Below are 16,607 nucleotides of genomic sequence, written 5' to 3' on the forward strand. Positions count from 1 at the left end.
TATTTTATTTATTTATTATTATTATTATTATTATTTAAAATGTCAATGAGAACAGATTTTTCAGAATTTAAACTCCTTGCTGGGAAATTTGTGTGTTATGTTCTTTTAGAAAAAAAAAGTTGCTGATTCAATAAAAATTAAATAAAATCTGAAACTTAAACTTCAATGTAAGCCACTTGTTTAACTCTGTCGCCATCATGTGGATGTTATGTCGAAGTTGCAACACTGACTTCTGTCAAATAAATAGACTTATTCCCCCAAATAAATATTAAGATGTTATATGATCTCAAAAATACACACAATTAAATTAAATAATAATAAAAAGCAACATTAAACCTTATACAACTACAATACCGTGAGTGAAAAATAATAACCAAAGTAACATTTGACGTTGCCGTGTAAGATGTACAGTGAAATATACTCTAAACACTCACTGAGGACTCGCTCTTAATGTCACATTAACAAGAGTAACTGATAATAAACGCTACATATGCAAATTAGGCGAAGGTGCAAACTTATGTAACTGCGTCAGAACTCACGTTTCCCACACGTGCTGCAAATTGTATCGCACGTTTATCAAACGCAAAGAAAAAAATACTCGAAACACGAATTTAGATATTTTACCTTTAGCAGCAGCATTTGTTACAGAAGAAATCCTTGCCAGCCTCTGACAAACTGACAAAAGTAACTCCAGTGTTTAGAAGGTATCTTTAAAACCCCGTAAAATCAGTTGTGTTACGTCATCCGTACGCGTGAACCAATGAGAACTCGGATATGCAAATGAGCAGATTGTTCTAGGAAGTGGGCTGTCAGAGCTGTGGCGCTACGCTACTTCAGCTGGCGTGTCTAGCCCTGTTTTTCTTTTACCGTTTTTGTTCTCCTTTCACCAGTGGGCATGGTACGCATCAGACTGCTGTGCTTCAGACACCACAAGCATATAAGAAGGCCACTAACGGTTTAACAGCCTGCCGCCATAAGCAGCGAGGAGTCAACCCATTTCCCCCCGGCGGAGGTGAGTGAAACAGAGGATGCTTTTGCTCCTGGTGGACTGCTAAGTGAGGCTGCTGTGTTTAACCTTTCATTATAAAACTTGATCATAGTCGGGATTTGTACCGTTAACTACTTGCTGACTGTGCACACGTTAAAACTACGGTTTAAGAAAAACGTAGAGCGGATCGGGCCGCGGTCACTAAGGGGGTGAAGTTGCTACGGGAAAAAAATACTTGGTGTGGTTGGGAAGCTAACACAACAGCATGGCTGGAAGGTGCAGCTAGACTTACTTATTTTCAACAAATTACTGATTTGCAGTTCTGTTAACTTTCTAACATATCTGCCGTTGTGTATGGATGATTAATGGGAAACCTGCTGGGTGATCCCACTGTCAGAGTCGTGACAAACGAGGAAGAGCTGAGCAAAGAGCAGCTTCTCAGAGGCTGATACAAAGTGCAATTTACTACTCATTAAACTTTATAACTCACACCACTTGTTCTTATTTTCTTATTAATTTATTTGTGTTTTATTATCCTCTAAAGCTGCTCTCCCTCTTCACCCATTCAAATACTTCTTACATTTTTATCTAGCTGTTCCTCTTATTCTTAAATATTTATTAATTAATTGGAATGTCAAAATAATTCCAAATAGTGTATGGCGTAATACAAATAGAATGCATAATAACAAGTAAGCCATGAAAATCAAGATTGATTTATTAGCAATATAAAAATACAACAATGTCACAACAAGCTGATCATGCATGCTCCAGTTAGACCTTTACTGGCCAGCACTGGTTTCTGGTGTTCCCTGAGGTCTGGCTTTTGTTCTTAAAGTTTTAAGGAATATAATCTCCAATGGGGGACAATTTACTGCAGGTCCTTGGAGAGAGGTTGTAGTTTTTAGTATAACAGAAAATTAAGGAATCGGTGAGGGGATCGCAAACTCCTTCCCATTCCTGTTTCAGTAAATTCAAATAAATAATAAAAAGTTCAGTGGGTTAATGCCTTTAATGATCAGAAATAGTGGCAGGTCTTGTTGAGATTCCCTTTTAAGGAATAAAAAACAATAAATTTTTTCAGAATTTAATCTGCTGATTACCAATCAGAGAGTGTCATGGCCATGTCTGATATCACGCTGAGTGATTGTTGCATTTTGACAAGTTGTAGCTGTGCTAAATCTAATTGAAATTGATTCAGAACAGACATACTTTCAAAAATCGAGATTTAAAAATAGAGCATTCTTGTGCTTACTGTTGTCATATTACAGGTAAAACATATTATAGGTAATATTATCCTAAAATAAAAAAAGGTGTCAAGTAAGGAAATCACTGTGGTAATGAATTTGAATGTACCTGAATTATTATCACTGAAAAAAAAATGGAAATAAACTGTAAAGCAGTTTCTTAGTTTAGGTTTTCATGTGGTTATTTAATGAAACAAATTTCGTATCCCTGTGGTTAATTCTGGCACCACCAGTGTTTAGAGCTGAGTGTAAACCCATTACCTCTACGAGACTAAGGCTGACTGAGGTTATGTGAAGTGTTGTATGTAAGAAATGGGTTTAAGCTGACGTTGCTGCTCAAAAATGCACAAAATAAACACCATTAAATGGATCAAAAGTCAGAATGAACATTGGCGTTTCTTGCTTTTGCACAGGAGTTATTTATTTGTTTAGAAATAATTGAAATGAGTTTTCTTCCTAGGTATGACCGCATCACTGTGAGTTGAAGGGACGTCGACTCTTCAAACGTTTTCAACCTCCAAGTCAAATTTCACTGGAGAGAAATTTTAGTGTAAACTGTAAGTAAAGCAACTTTTTTCAGCATTGAATTTTTTTGTCCTCTTACTAAATTACTCTGAGCAACAATGATAGCGACTGCCAGTTCCTGTCACTGGTTTGTGTGCTGTACCGCAACTTCCTTCTCTTCTGTGGTATTTTTGTACTTTTTGCAGTTCCTGTTGTTTTCTTTTCCTATAAACAGCTCAGATGACTGTTTATACTTTGATCGTGTATTAAGGTAAACCACACAGGATGTTGGTGTCAATCTTCTGTCTTTGTGCTGCATGTTTTTTTTGGGGGGGGGGGTTTGCCAAGTAGAGCCAGCTCCTTTGTCTTCTCTGTGACTAGTTGACGTTTTGGTGGAGATTAATGTAATCATAGTTGATTACTAAATCTTATCTTACTGAGATACCCTCACTGTGTTTTCTTGTAGATCTTTTCCTGACCGGCACAAGCACTTGTATCAAGGTTAGTCTGAGATAATTAACACATGTTTGATGGATTTCTTTTCTTAATCTTATCTCTAATTGATTCACTATAAGCTCCAGCCTCACTAGTAGATCATTTAATGTGTACGCAAATGACCTTCTTGCTGGATTTTACGCTACAGAGAATGATAAGCGTCATACATGCCTCCGTTTTGGTTTTTCAGCGTAATCATGAGCGCCCACGAGTCGGACCTGCACACCATCTCCCCGGAGATGCCGGCCATGTTTGACGGCGTGAAGCTGGCGGCCGTTGCCACGGTGCTCTACATCATCGTCCGCTGCTTGAATCTGAAGAGTTCCACCGCAGCACCGGACCTCACCTACCAGGACACGGCACTCAACCGCTTCCTGCTCAAGTCCTGCTCTCAGCTGTCCAAAGAGTGAGTGTTTTGAGTCGGTCAATGTGGGCGTTTCCAGGGAAACGGTGCTGCTTTTTGGCGATCTGGCGGTGTGGCGTAGGTAGCACTTTGCGTGGCGCCTGTCCCGACCGTCTATGCTGCCTGTCTGCACCAGAGATGTTGCTCCAACATTATTTAATTTAAAGCATTGGATCATGTTTTTGGGTTAATTCTGATAGTATATTGGGTTTATGAATAGACTAGCTCAGTGCACTGTGTAGACATTTAAATTTATGACAAACTAAACTTGTCTGACGCAAAGCGTTGGTCCGAGGAAATGTTTCTGCTCTTCCAGCAGACCTGGAATTTATTAAAAGCTTAACTTTCCATTGTTCAAATAAAACAAAATTTCTCTTCCTAACTTATTCCATCTGCATTTGCCCTGCTTTTTTAAAGCTCAGTGGGAACTTTGGCATCAACAAGGGGATCCTCTTTAAGCACACAGGAGTATCTGCTTATATAACCGACTGTTGCTCAGCTCTTTGCCGTTCTGCTATGGGGTCAGTGAGTCATAAGGCATCAGCATTGTTTACACTTGAGTCCAGTCTGTTATCATTTCCTCCTGAATGACCACATTTTGCCTGAAACACAGTCTGTAGGTCCTTTGTTCAGAGAGTTTGCCAGTATCCTGAAACTTGTCCTTCTGGTTTGTGTTACAAAGTCCCGTTTCTGTCTCATAATGCCCGTCCGTGTTGTTGTGTAACAGATTGATTCCCCAGAGAGAGGAATGAAGGGGTGATGTAAGGTTAACAGAGTCATCAGGATTTTTGTTTGCCTCTGTTTGAGAATGTATTTATCCAGACACACAATACAAATAATTATTTTATTAACTGCTATGAGTTTTTCCTAAAGACTTTAAGGAATATTTGTTTTGTCTGATGCCTCCCGGTGAGGAATAATTTATTTGAATTGGGGGATATCAACGATTTTGCAGATGGTTTTGTCTTTGACATTAAAGCAAAAATGTTGTCTAACGCAGCTAAAAGTGCACCTACAAGTTGTTGAATTAAAAAAAGGAAATGAACTTACTAGTTCCTTAGAGAAATCATGTGTACTAGTTTCACAAGATATAGCCATCATTGCAAGATCAGTGTGTACAGGAGCACAAATGCAATATTTAGTAGGATATAATATTTCAAGTAACATTAATTAACTCTCTCCTTGCAAATAAATAATATATTCGGTCAGTCGGATAGACTCTCACTGGCCTTGATGCCCATACCTGATATACAGCTGAATTGAATTTCCTTAAGCTCAAGGAAAGTGTTTGTGAAATCATAGTGGAAACGTAAGAGAGGAGGTATTAAAACACACGTAATCACAAAACATATCATCATAGCAGCATTTATACTACAATATGGCCGTTGCTTTCTTTCCTAATATTACCTGAATGTTATTGAAGGTAAAAAAAAATGTTCTGTAATTCAAGTCTTTCCTCTTTGATGTTTCTTTTTTCTTTTGTTTTTACTAAATTGGGGAAGTTTGCCTCTTGCTTAGCTTCAGATGTTTGTCTCCCAAAACCACAGTGACATATCTGTTACCCAACAGCTGTGAAGGACACTGGCTCATTCTCTGTATGTGAAGGTGGCTCGTTCGGTTCTAGGAGGCCCATACATCGAAACAGACTGATTCAGTCGGTCCATTTAACTGAAAAATAGCCTTTTAATCTGGGCAGCTTGAGTCACAACGGGTTCATATCTGTGTTATTTCCACATTCCACACAGAATGTTTTCTACTGGTAATCTCTGCTAATCTGACTGCACATCTCTCTGTCAACGGGAGGGCAAACGAGGTCGTCTGTCCGTCCACAGTCTAGCTCAGAATCTTCCGGAAAGTGAAGATAATCTTTAACTGCAGTTGCAGAGCATTGGTGGCAGTAATTACATTATCAGCAGGCTGGGAGTGGTCCTGTCTTATGCAACATCTTTTCTGGGCTGAGTTATTGTCACAGTCAGAGTGGAACAAGTACAAGGTGGAAGGGCTTGTGTAACTGCTGATCTTACCAAACCCTTCACGCCATGCAGCCACCTGAGTTATGGTGGATATGCTGTATGCATTTTGACCAAAGTGCAGCGCTGCTTTACCTTCACAGTGCTGTAACTCTATGCCTCGTCTCATCGCCTCTCAGATTGCTAACTGGCCTCTGTGACATTCAGAGCATCCGTTATGGACTTTTTGTGACAGATTATGTGAGAACAGATCGCTTTTGACTCTTGTAGCAAATTGGCTGCAAGTAATTGTTTCCAAACGGATATGAATCTGTCTTTGATTAAACTTTTGAGACATTAAGGACCTGTTGGATAAATGGTTTTACATCAAATGATTAATACATAACATGTATAGCTGCATTAACAACATAATGATATGTTTCAAGTGTTTTTTCCTACTTAATTTGATGAATTTGGCTTATAGCTAGTGGAAACTCCAAATTCAATTTCTCAACTACAGCATCAATTACACCAGGTTTGTGTTTCCTTTTAAAATAATATTAAATTAAATCTTATGTAATGGTCTGCTCCACCATGGAAAAGACTGACGACAGTCATGCAGCAGGTGGTCACTGACTGAAAGTTGAGTGGAAGAACAAAAATGTGGTAGAAAATGAAACTGTTCTATTCAACAATTTGGGATAGATTCATTTGAAATGCATCACTAAATCAAGTGTGCAATAAATATAAATACTTTGACTTCCTTTTTAAAAAAAAAAATAAAAATACTGATATAAATCCTCTAATTTTATTGAAATTTATTGAGTTGTATGCTAAAGCGAACAGTGATTTGATAGCTAAAAGAGAAACAGCTTTAAGGACTGAATGTGAAAATTGTAATAATTTTTGAAGTTGGAGTAAGATGGTGATTCATGAATATACACAAAACGCTAAAAGTAGTGTTATGTAAGTGTTTCACTCCTACAATAACACCTACGCGAGTGCCATTTAGCATGCCAAACGCAACATAGCATAACATGGCAACAAACTAACATGAAACATGGATGATTGGCTTCAACAGCTGTCTGTAAGACTCTGCAATAGGAAAATGACTTGGGATCTTTTTTGAGGTTCATGTCTGTCATTACCCAGCATGCTGTCTTCTTGCTTCATTTGCAGCACATTAGGGAGAGCTCATGTTTCCATATCAGATCAAATTGCCCACTGTTAGTTGTTTTTTTTTTCAGGTACATCCCGCCATTGCTGTGGGGTAAAAGCGGTCACCTCCAAACGGCGCTGTATGGTAAACTGGGTCGGGTGAGCTCGCCTCACCCTTGTGGAATCAGGAAGTATTTGCCCATGCAGGATGGAGCCACGGCAACCTTTGACCTCTTTGAGCCTCTGGGGGACCATCAAACAGGAGGTGATGCATTATTATCAAGATCTGATTTTAGGAAATAATATTATTACGTTTTTTTTTATCGATATTTGGCAAGAAAAAATAGGTGAACTCTTGAATTTGTTTGGGTGGGATTTTCTATAATAATTCAACATACAATATGATTTTTTTCCTAATTTATTTTTCAATTAGAGATAAATACCGTGGTAAACCGAAATACTGATTATGACTTGTAAATGCTGAACACAGCCAAAGGGTTAATGCTACCAAGTCAACCTTTGGATGTAATAAATAGTTTATCCTCCCTTAGCAAAGATTATCACAAGCAAATACTTGTTGTAGCTGCAGATCAGAGATGTTCCTGGTTAGGCCTGGTTAGGTAATAATGTTTTTCTGGACGATAAATTGTGCCAGTGGTTATTGTGATAAACGAAAAATAATGTTTCTCATTGAATTCAATGAGAAAGTGTGTCCAAACTTTTGGTCTTTTGGTCTGTACTGTAAATTGCCTTAGTTCTGTCACTTCCATCAGACGAAAAGCGTGAACAGTTCTCCGCAGGTCAAACTTCAGCAGCTTTTACTTTCTCACTTTTGTTTATTACTTAGGAAACTGCAATTTAGAAATCCCCTGACTCAGATTCCAATATATTATTATTATCTTGGGGTTCACACACATTTTCTTTTATGCTTCAATGATTTATTTTAAATTAAACAGTGCCACAGTCACCTACTTTTTCTTGATTATAATTTGGGGTCCACCGATTGCAGTTTTCTGGCCAATCACAATCTTTAAAAAGGCAGAACCTCCTATTTTGATTTTGGCCAATCCTCTACTTTTTTTTGTCTGAGAAGTCATTAAATATAACAACAAAGTCACAAAGTTGATAACAGTGGGTTGAAGTGGGATGCGAAGGTAAATAAGATTGATTTCACTTGTATCGGCCAATTACCCAAAATTAAGGAAATCGTGGTAGATTTATCGGTACACCCCTAATTTTAAGCTTATTTGATTCTGGCACATGACAATGACACAAGAAAAGCTCAGAAATTTTACCTCATGTCAACGAACTGTAATCACATCTGTTTAAACTGTAATTCTAGTGCTGCTACTTCTGTCTAGTTTTTTCATGCCACACCTATTGAGTGTTTGTCTATCCTGGACGATGGAACTGCACTGATCTTCCTGAGGTTCACCCCGTTTTGTTGTTCCTTTCAAAGTTACTCCTTAATTACAACTAGAGTGGTCAGCCCAACTGGGACAAAGACTTGCGTTGAGGAAATGTTGTAAATTATTTGAAGTATTATGTTGTGGATAACTTGTAGACTCCATCTAAGAAGAAGAAAACAAAACGATCTTGACGTGTGATACTAAGAACAATGAGATAAACTTATTTTATCAGAACCCACTCATGCAAATTGGAGTTTCCTTCAGGGTTTTGAGTGTTATTCATCTTTAAATCCAACATAATCTCACTTTGATGACAGCCGTGTTAATGGTGGCTTTGTTTCTTTGAGGGATTCATGTGCACCACGTCAATTTTCTGAGATTTCTCAGATACTACTAGGTATTTGTGAAAGTTTCTTCTTCATTTGGTCTAAATGTTATAGTCATTTGAAATAAAAGCTGTATTTGACAAACCAACCATACACTTGGACTGGCTGCAGAGTTTTGCTCTACTGATTTACAGTGATGACCTTTTGCTTGGAGAGCGCCACACTCTCCTTTCTTTTCATTGCTTACATTTCTCTCACTTGCACATATCTTTCTTCGACCCGTTTACCCATTTCACCAGACGACATCACCATGGTGATATGTCCTGGTATTGGTAACCATAGCGAGAAGCACTACATCCGGACCTTCGTGGACTACGCCCAGAAAGACGGATACAGGTGTGCCGTGCTGAACCACCTGGGTGCTCTTCCCAACATCGAGCTCACGTCTCCACGCATGTTCACTTATGGTGAGAACGAAGAGCTTCTTACAGTCCGCTTATTTGTGATGTTAAACCCTGAGAGGAATCAGATTTTTTATTTTTTGGTCTTAACCACTCCTCTTATTTTGGGTCAGAAATTAAATTCTGAAGAACAATAACATTGCTTTATTATTTTTAGTCCTTTCTCATATCAAAGACTTGTTCGGATTTAGATATGTGCTACACTTCATGCCATTATTGGTACATTATTTGAAGCTAAAACATGTAACTCAAGAGCAGTATGTGAAAAAAGAAATAGATTCCTGCAAGTGCAGAAATAGAAATTAAATACATTTGTTCAGAGAGCCTATAGGAATATTAGTGTGGTACCTTGAGCTAAGGGCACCTTGAGCTAGAAGTGCTGAGCAGAAAATAATGTGGTTCGCTGCTGAAGCGTGACCGCATTTATTGATCAGTAACTCTATAGTCGCTCTCTTCCAGGGTGCACTTGGGAGTTTGCAGCAATGGTTGGCTACATTAAGAGGGCATATCCTCAGACCCAGCTGATCGTTGTGGGCTTCAGTCTGGGTGGGAACATCGTTTGCAAGTTCCTGGGTGAGAACAGGGTGAACCAGGAGCGAGTGCTGTGCTGCGTGAGCGTCTGTCAGGGCTACAGCGCTCTCAGGTGGGTCTCAGGCCTCTTGTCTGCTGATTGAATGAATTGTTTCATCAAAGCCATTTTGAAACACCAGCACTTCCACATTCCCAGGTTCAGGATGATTTCAAGAATACCACAGAAGCTTGCATAATATAGTCACATGTGCAGGCATGTAGTCAGCTGTTTAATCTGTCAAATCTCCTATCATCATCATGATCATCATAATTAGTACATTCTTTCATCCTGAAGTTCATCTCTGACACGTTTCTTGACTTGAGCTGTTTCTGTGGTCAACCATGCACACCAAAAGAACCACAGAACCGGAACAGTTCATGCTCTGCAGTTTCAGCTGCTTTTAGTGTGGATGGGTTCTGTGTTATCAAAACATACACTGTGAATATGCTCTAAGTACTGAGGATGCTGGGTATTTGTTCTTTGTGTGCTCACGTCTTGAAAAAGGACGTTTACATTTATTAATTTTCAATGCCTCTTCAGACCTAATTGCTGCATATTTCTCATTTTCTCTTAGGGCTCAGGAAACATTCCTACAGTGGGATCAGTTCAGACGGTTCTACAATTTCCTCATGGCAGACAACATGAAGAAAATTATCCTGTCACACAGGTGTGGTAGCTGCAGTATATTCACTTTTCTCTGTACTGAAAAGTTATTTGCTGGTAATCTAATACCAGCAAATAACTAGTACTGTGTTGTTGATTTGACATGAACTATTTAAGGTTTGTGCCTTTTTAAAACTCTGGTTAAGCCTTTTGGATACAACTCATTGTAATAATGCCAATTCCTAGTGGATGTGATTTAGAAATTTGATAGTAAGTAGAAGTACAAAATATATCCATCTTGACTCGCAATGAAATTGTTTTTTCACCTTTTAAACTACAGGCACAGTCTGTTTGGGGAAAGCTTACTGAAAAAGTTTGAAGCAGATCTCAATCGACTGTACATAGCAACATCCCTCACGCAGATTGACGACAACATCATGAGGTGTGGATAACAGCTTACTTCCTGTTCAGGGACGTTACTGGGTGTCTTGTTGTGACGCTCGTTTCTTTTCGTGTTTCAACAGAAAGTTCCACGGCTACAGCTCTCTCAAAGAGTACTATGAAAAGGAGAGCTGTGTACATTATATCCACAATGTAAGAACCGCTCCAGTAATTCCCTGTTTTTCCCTTCTGTCTGTTTTTGTATTTGTGTTTTATGTGTGGAAATTTGTGCTATAACCTACAGGTGGATGTGCCACTGCTGCTGGTAAACGCTGCAGACGACCCTCTGGTTCATGACTCGCTGCTTGCTATCCCTCGCACATTAGCAGGTAACTTTCAAATAACTAGTCTACTACAACATAAGCTAAAGTCCATGAAGACATGGATGAACGGCCATGGATGTTCTGAATCTATTGGGTTGAGTCCTCATCTTAAACTGATTTAAAAACACCTTTATGATGAATTAAAGTAGAGACTGAGACAATTTTTCTCGTCCAACATCACTATCACTTACATACGGTACTGAACTTTGTGAAAAGCCTTCTTAGAAGAGTTGGAGCCGTTAACGGCTGCAAGTCATCCTGTCAAGTAAATATATCTTCTATAATTGGTCTCAGTTACACTAGCAATGGGGAATATTGAAATCGATATAATAATTCATTATTTGCAGACAAATTATTTTCATTTCTAAGTACAAATTAGATTAGACCTTTCTCTAGTTAAGCAGTTGCGTGCTGAGGTTTATTTGGTAGCTCCAGACGAACAAATCGCAGCAGTATCAAGGTGAACGACGGAGAAGTCACAAAGTGAGGCACAATGTTGTCCTCAAGCCATTTTAAATTCACAGAACGTGTTGGGCCTGTCTGACAGACGGCTGCTGTTGATTCCTTAAATAAGTTTTTAAAGAAACATTTTTGCAGCTCCACATTTGTTGGGAGGGTCAGGGTGGAGCATCCAGTCTAAGTAATGGTTTCTGATGTGTAGTCATTCTTGACGTAAAGACTGACTGGCTGTACTTTCCATCAACTTTCAATTTGTTTAGTCTGTTCTATATTTACCATTACCAAATTCTTGAGTATTTTAGAAATGGAAAATTCTCCATGCAGGAGAATAGACATAGACATAGACTCCTGCATTTACTGAGAGGAGTTGCTCTTTAAACTCAGAGGCAAGTGGAATATCTGGTGTTTGCCCATAGATGTGAAAGTGTTTCTGACTCACAGCTAGCGGGTAGAGGTTGACCAGCAATACTCGTCGGGAACAACATGCCCATATGTTCAGTTCTTCTTTTTTTAAAACCGTGAGCTGTTCTCCAGAGCATGTTGTTCCCACCTGTGACGCGGTGTCTGGTGAGCTGGTGTGTCGAAGGTCTTGGAGAGAGCGTGTGTTTGTCCACGAGTCGCTCAGCAACTGTCATGCTGAGTGGTGAAAGCCCAGTGGGATCTTAATCACTATTCATCCACAGCACGCTACCCCACTAACCCAGATAAGGACAGGAGAATGAAAGAAAACCAGGCTAGTTCTTTTCATGAGACCACTCTGGCCGGTTGTCAACAGCTGCATCTCTCTGCAACTAACAGAAAGAGATTAATGGTTGTTTCAGAGTGTGCGTAAGGGATACTTTAAATATATGTCTGAACATATAAAGCTAGCATGAAAACACTGTTTGGTATTGATAGAATGTAATAAAATCGAAATAACCACCTTAGGAGAAACTCCCTCTTTATGTAGAGCAACCTGCCACTAACATTTACATCATTTACCCCAAATTGTGAACATATCAAGAATAACCTTGATGGATTCAAGGATTCTTATTAGAAAAAGACAAACACACAAACTTCTATGTGAGAAGCATGTACTTTTAAGATGTCTACCATTTAAAACGCTAGTCCTTATGCAGAAGAGGACATTTTATTAATTTATTCCCTTTTAAAGGTTTAGTTGTAGAGTACCCTAACCTTTCTGTGTACTTGTATTAATTTGCTTAGTCCAATTTTTTTATTTACTATCAAATGACTTCAATAAACTTGATTTAGTAATGTCAATAAACACCCTGCTCTTGTTAAAAAAAAAAAATCCACAGAAGTCTGCACAACACAACTCTTGACCCATTTGTTTGTTGAAGATGGACAGGTAGAGGTGTCCAATGGTGTATTGTGAAAACCAAACAAACGTCCGAAATCGACAGCCTGTGAGTCCTGTTAGTCAAGGCAAACCTTCTTAGCTGGTTTATTTAAAAAATTGCTTCAAGACAAAAAGTGCGCTGGCTGTTCTGGAATACAATTTCTATTCAAGCTGAACACAGGGCAAACATGGCCGCGCTTTCAGTCAGAGACATAGAATCGTCCCCGATGGTGGTGATGAAACACGTAGAGGTCTTAACGTCTGCTCTGTGTCGTCCTCTAGCAAAGAAGCCGAACGTGATCTTCGCCCTGACGCTTCACGGAGGCCACCTGGGCTTCTTCGAGGGCGACGTGCTTTTCCCTCAGCCCCTCACCTGGATGGACAAAGTGATCGTGGGCTACGCCAACGCTATGTGCCAGTGGGAGAAACAGAAAGCGCCCTGCCAAGCCACCCACCTCACCGGAAGCTCCTGCGTAGAGGCAAAAGCCTAAGCCTCTGTAACTCTCTCTCTCTTTCTCATTCTTGACTTAAACATCTCACACTTTGCAGCGCCACGGTTCCAACACGGCACTGAGAAGACACTTTAAACTGCTCTTTGTCTCTGCCTTCTCCTCTGGTGCTACTCACCACTTCCAGACACACACACACGCCTTTTACACCCATTTGAACCCACCATCACCTTACATGGTGTGGACAACAATAACAACCACAGAAAAAAGAAACAAACTGCCTTCACTTCAGAGCTGGAACCTTTTGTCACTCTCCATACAAACAGCGGTGACGCTCGGGTTAATGGATGCATAGACCAAATATAATAAAAGATCAAAGTTGAGCTGACTTTAATTGGAAAGAAATGCCAGTATGACATAGGTGGGGGGTTTTTTAACCAATGAGAAACAAGCACATAAGAAGTCATAGAAAGTAAGGTCAGTGCGACTGCCGGTGCCTATTTACTGCACCCATAAGAAGCTCACTGCTTATCACCGCCAAGCCCATAGAGCCTACTTTGCTGTATTTGTAGTGTGTGTGTGTGTGTGTGAGAGCTGGGAGATGTTAAGAGTACATCTGCATGTGTCTGGGTCACCAACGATGGGTCGTAGAGTCTTTTTTGTTTTAAGCAAATTATCCTTTCATGGGCTGTTGTTGTTTTTTTTCGATGACCTATTGTTTGTTGTGCAGTAGAAAAAAAAAAAGAATTACCCTGGGATTTTTCTGCATCATTTGCAGCTCATAACAGCCTCCGGCTGCTCATGTTTGTTGTTTAAAATCGAACTTTAGCGTTTTCTCTGCAAACATGACCGGGAGCAAACCACAAGATGAGAAGAAACCCACATTCCCTCACGCACATTCTACCACTTTAATTCAGTGTACTTTGCACCCCGAATGCCACGATGTTTTGCGGATGTGTGAGTATTGCGTTTAGTAACGGTTTAGCTGTCCTTTGACAAATATGAAGAGTTAAAGGGATGATAACAAGCGGTTGCATGACTCACTGTGCTCCCCAGAAAGTGTCTCTTGAGCCCTCTTACTTCCTGTTACCTTTGATCAGCTGCAGGTTCAGCAGTCGGACTCTGATTACGACCAAACGATGTAGAAAAACACAAACTGATCCAATGAGGTGCAGAAGTTTTGTTGTTGTTGTTGTTGTTTTTTTTTTTACTTCTGTGAGCTGTGAGGTTTGGTGAGTAGGAGGGCTAAAGATACCCAGGCTGAACCAAACTTTTACTTTATTGGATTGCGATTGCCCTGTGTGTATATTCAGGAGGAGGCTGCTTCTCAGAAGGAAAATAGCTTTCAGTTCTTTTTTGAGTATTTTTTTTTTCTTTCAGCCGACGTATTTAAGAGCTTATTGTATTTATTTATGTTTTCTTTCCACCACCATACTGTGTTTAAAGTGTTGGAAGCGCCACAGCACGATGTCAAAATCAAATTGTAAGTGCTGGGACTTGTGGATCTGTCACAACCAGGATCTGTGTTCAAAGTTAACACAAACCTTGTTGTAAGGGCTCAGGAAGCTTCTGTCAGCGCTTCATCCAGACTGGGAACCCTGTGGTTGAAAAGCTGCTGCTGAACACTGTGACGACGAGACACATGGGTGGTTTGAAATGATGATGTGAATGACAACAGTGCCTTTTGTTAAGCTGTAAGAATCAAAACCGGTCCATGCCAAACTTCATTTTATTTACTCAGGTAAACTGAGCTGCTAGAATAACACGTATGGTTAAATAAAAGTTTATATTTTGAGCCTTTAACTTTTTAATTCTCTGTAGACAGTGTGTAGTTTAGCTTTTTCTCTTCATTGCTTTAATAGTCTTGACTAAAATTGGCTGTGATCAAGCGCTGAGCTCATCTGTAAGTCTATACATTTCCACAAAGTATATATATTCAGAACAGATGTTATAAATTCCAGATAGTAATCTCCCACTATGATGATTAGACCCAACTTTCAGTGAGGAGAAAACTGAAAGAGAGATTGACCAGAATCAGAACGTATTCAACTAGACAAATCTCCAATATCTTTACTTTTTCTAATGTGTACTCAGCCACATCAGTTGTTCTTTGCCTCTAATGGCACTGTTGCCATCTGCTGTCAGGGAGATGTAACTACAACTCCCAGACTTTTAATACCTATCGTCTTCTCATCCACCCACAGTCTTGCTGCATGGTTTCACCTGTCCACAGCTCTCGTTTCTTACTAAGCAGACGTTATTTTGGGGTTCTTCAGGCTCACTGAAGGGTACTAACCCAGATTCTGCACTAAAAGCCATTTGGTATTCTTGTCAAGGCCTCTCTCTCCAACTTTGCACAAAACTACATGCTTGGATGTATTATTTAGATCTTTTTGTGTACATTATTTTTCTTGTTTTGTATTTCCATTTTGTCTCTATTTCTTTTGTTAGTTGCTTGGTAAACGCAGCAGAGTTTGCGTCTTGTGTAAATGGGAGAATACTGTGTCATTTCAATACCTCTGATCGTCAATTACCAAAAATTTAAGAACAAAAAAAGGTGAATTAGATGGACTTTTTTTTTTTTTAAAGGGACCAGTAATATAAATATCATGGCAATAACCAGTCAGGGATGTTTTTTTTTTTCTTTTTTTGACACTATTGAGATTTTAAAAGGGGCAAAACTATTATACCAAACATGCCGTAGACTTTGGGGTAATTTTGTAATAAGTTGTGGAATCTAAAAAGTTCTGATGTAAGATATTTATCCTAACGCCAGTGCTTCAGGCGTCAGGATTCTGCACTCATATTAACTTGCTTGCAAACAAACACATCATTTATCCCCGATTGCTTTAAATATATAAAAACACAAACAATCGCTAGGCTGTATGATGGTTGCTCATTGTGTTCCTTTAAACACTTTTCCTTTCTTTCTTTATTAAAAAGTCATTCAGCCTAAAACACATGGGTAAGAACATACAGGTATCTTTATGCAGCTTTAATTTAGTTTTTTTTTTTTTTGAGTATGGTATAAGGAGTGTGGTGACAGCTTGAAGGGACCTGCACAGTCACACAACACGGTGTACTCTAAGACTGAACACTGGCTATTTTGTTTTGGTTTTTTAAAAAGAAAACCAGTGGAGTGTGTGATCTAATTGTGAGGAAACATGGTTATTGTGTTCTTAAATAAATTATTTTCTCAAATGAAGAAAGATCTTTCTTTCATTTTGTTTCCTCAGCATATTGTGTGAAATGAGGTCTAACACACTTAGATTAATGTTTCAGAAAGAAGAAAATAAAAAGCCCTTAGTCTGAGGAAAGTGGATCAAAGGACTGAGAAATAATTAGGTTTTTATAAAGCAGTGATCATTGAAAAAGAAAGTATTTTCAGATTTATTAGTTGAATAATTGAGTTACTGATATGATTAATTGTGGAGTGGTATAATTTACTACAGTGCTAATGAGAGCTATGGTTATCTTCTGTA

At 39.1% G+C, this 16,607-nt stretch overlaps 1 protein-coding gene across 1 annotated transcript; it reads left to right on the forward strand.

Moving 5' to 3' along the window:
- Positions 1-785: 785 nt before the first annotated feature.
- On the forward strand, positions 786-16,330 carry LOC116718674 (monoacylglycerol lipase ABHD2-like). The gene is made up of 12 exons (XM_032560867.1): positions 786-1,012; positions 2,693-2,789; positions 3,203-3,237; positions 3,422-3,637; positions 6,831-7,006; positions 8,776-8,943; positions 9,397-9,580; positions 10,083-10,175; positions 10,452-10,553; positions 10,636-10,705; positions 10,797-10,881; positions 12,959-16,330. Exons 4-12 carry the CDS (start codon positions 3,429-3,431, stop codon positions 13,165-13,167), a joined length of 1,296 nt encoding a protein of 431 aa, XP_032416758.1. The 5' UTR covers positions 786-1,012; positions 2,693-2,789; positions 3,203-3,237; positions 3,422-3,428; the 3' UTR covers positions 13,168-16,330.
- Positions 16,331-16,607: the final 277 nt, after the last annotated feature.

Source organism: Xiphophorus hellerii, chromosome 4, assembly GCF_003331165.1.
Source record: "Xiphophorus hellerii strain 12219 chromosome 4, Xiphophorus_hellerii-4.1, whole genome shotgun sequence".
NCBI lineage: Eukaryota > Metazoa > Chordata > Actinopteri > Cyprinodontiformes > Poeciliidae > Xiphophorus > Xiphophorus hellerii.

What these genes read in the sequence shown, in the direction of transcription:
- LOC116718674 (XM_032560867.1), top strand. Translation starts at nt 3,429, where the DNA reads ATGAGCGCCCACGAGTCGGACCTGCACACCATCTCCCCGGAGATGCCG. An exon ending in CAGGGCTACAGCGCTCTCAG is followed by an intron (nt 9,581 to 10,082) that starts GTGGGTCTCAGG and finishes ATTTTCTCTTAG; the next exon opens with GGCTCAGGAAACATTCCTAC. An exon ending in AAAATTATCCTGTCACACAG is followed by an intron (nt 10,176 to 10,451) that starts GTGTGGTAGCTG and finishes TTTAAACTACAG; the next exon opens with GCACAGTCTGTTTGGGGAAA.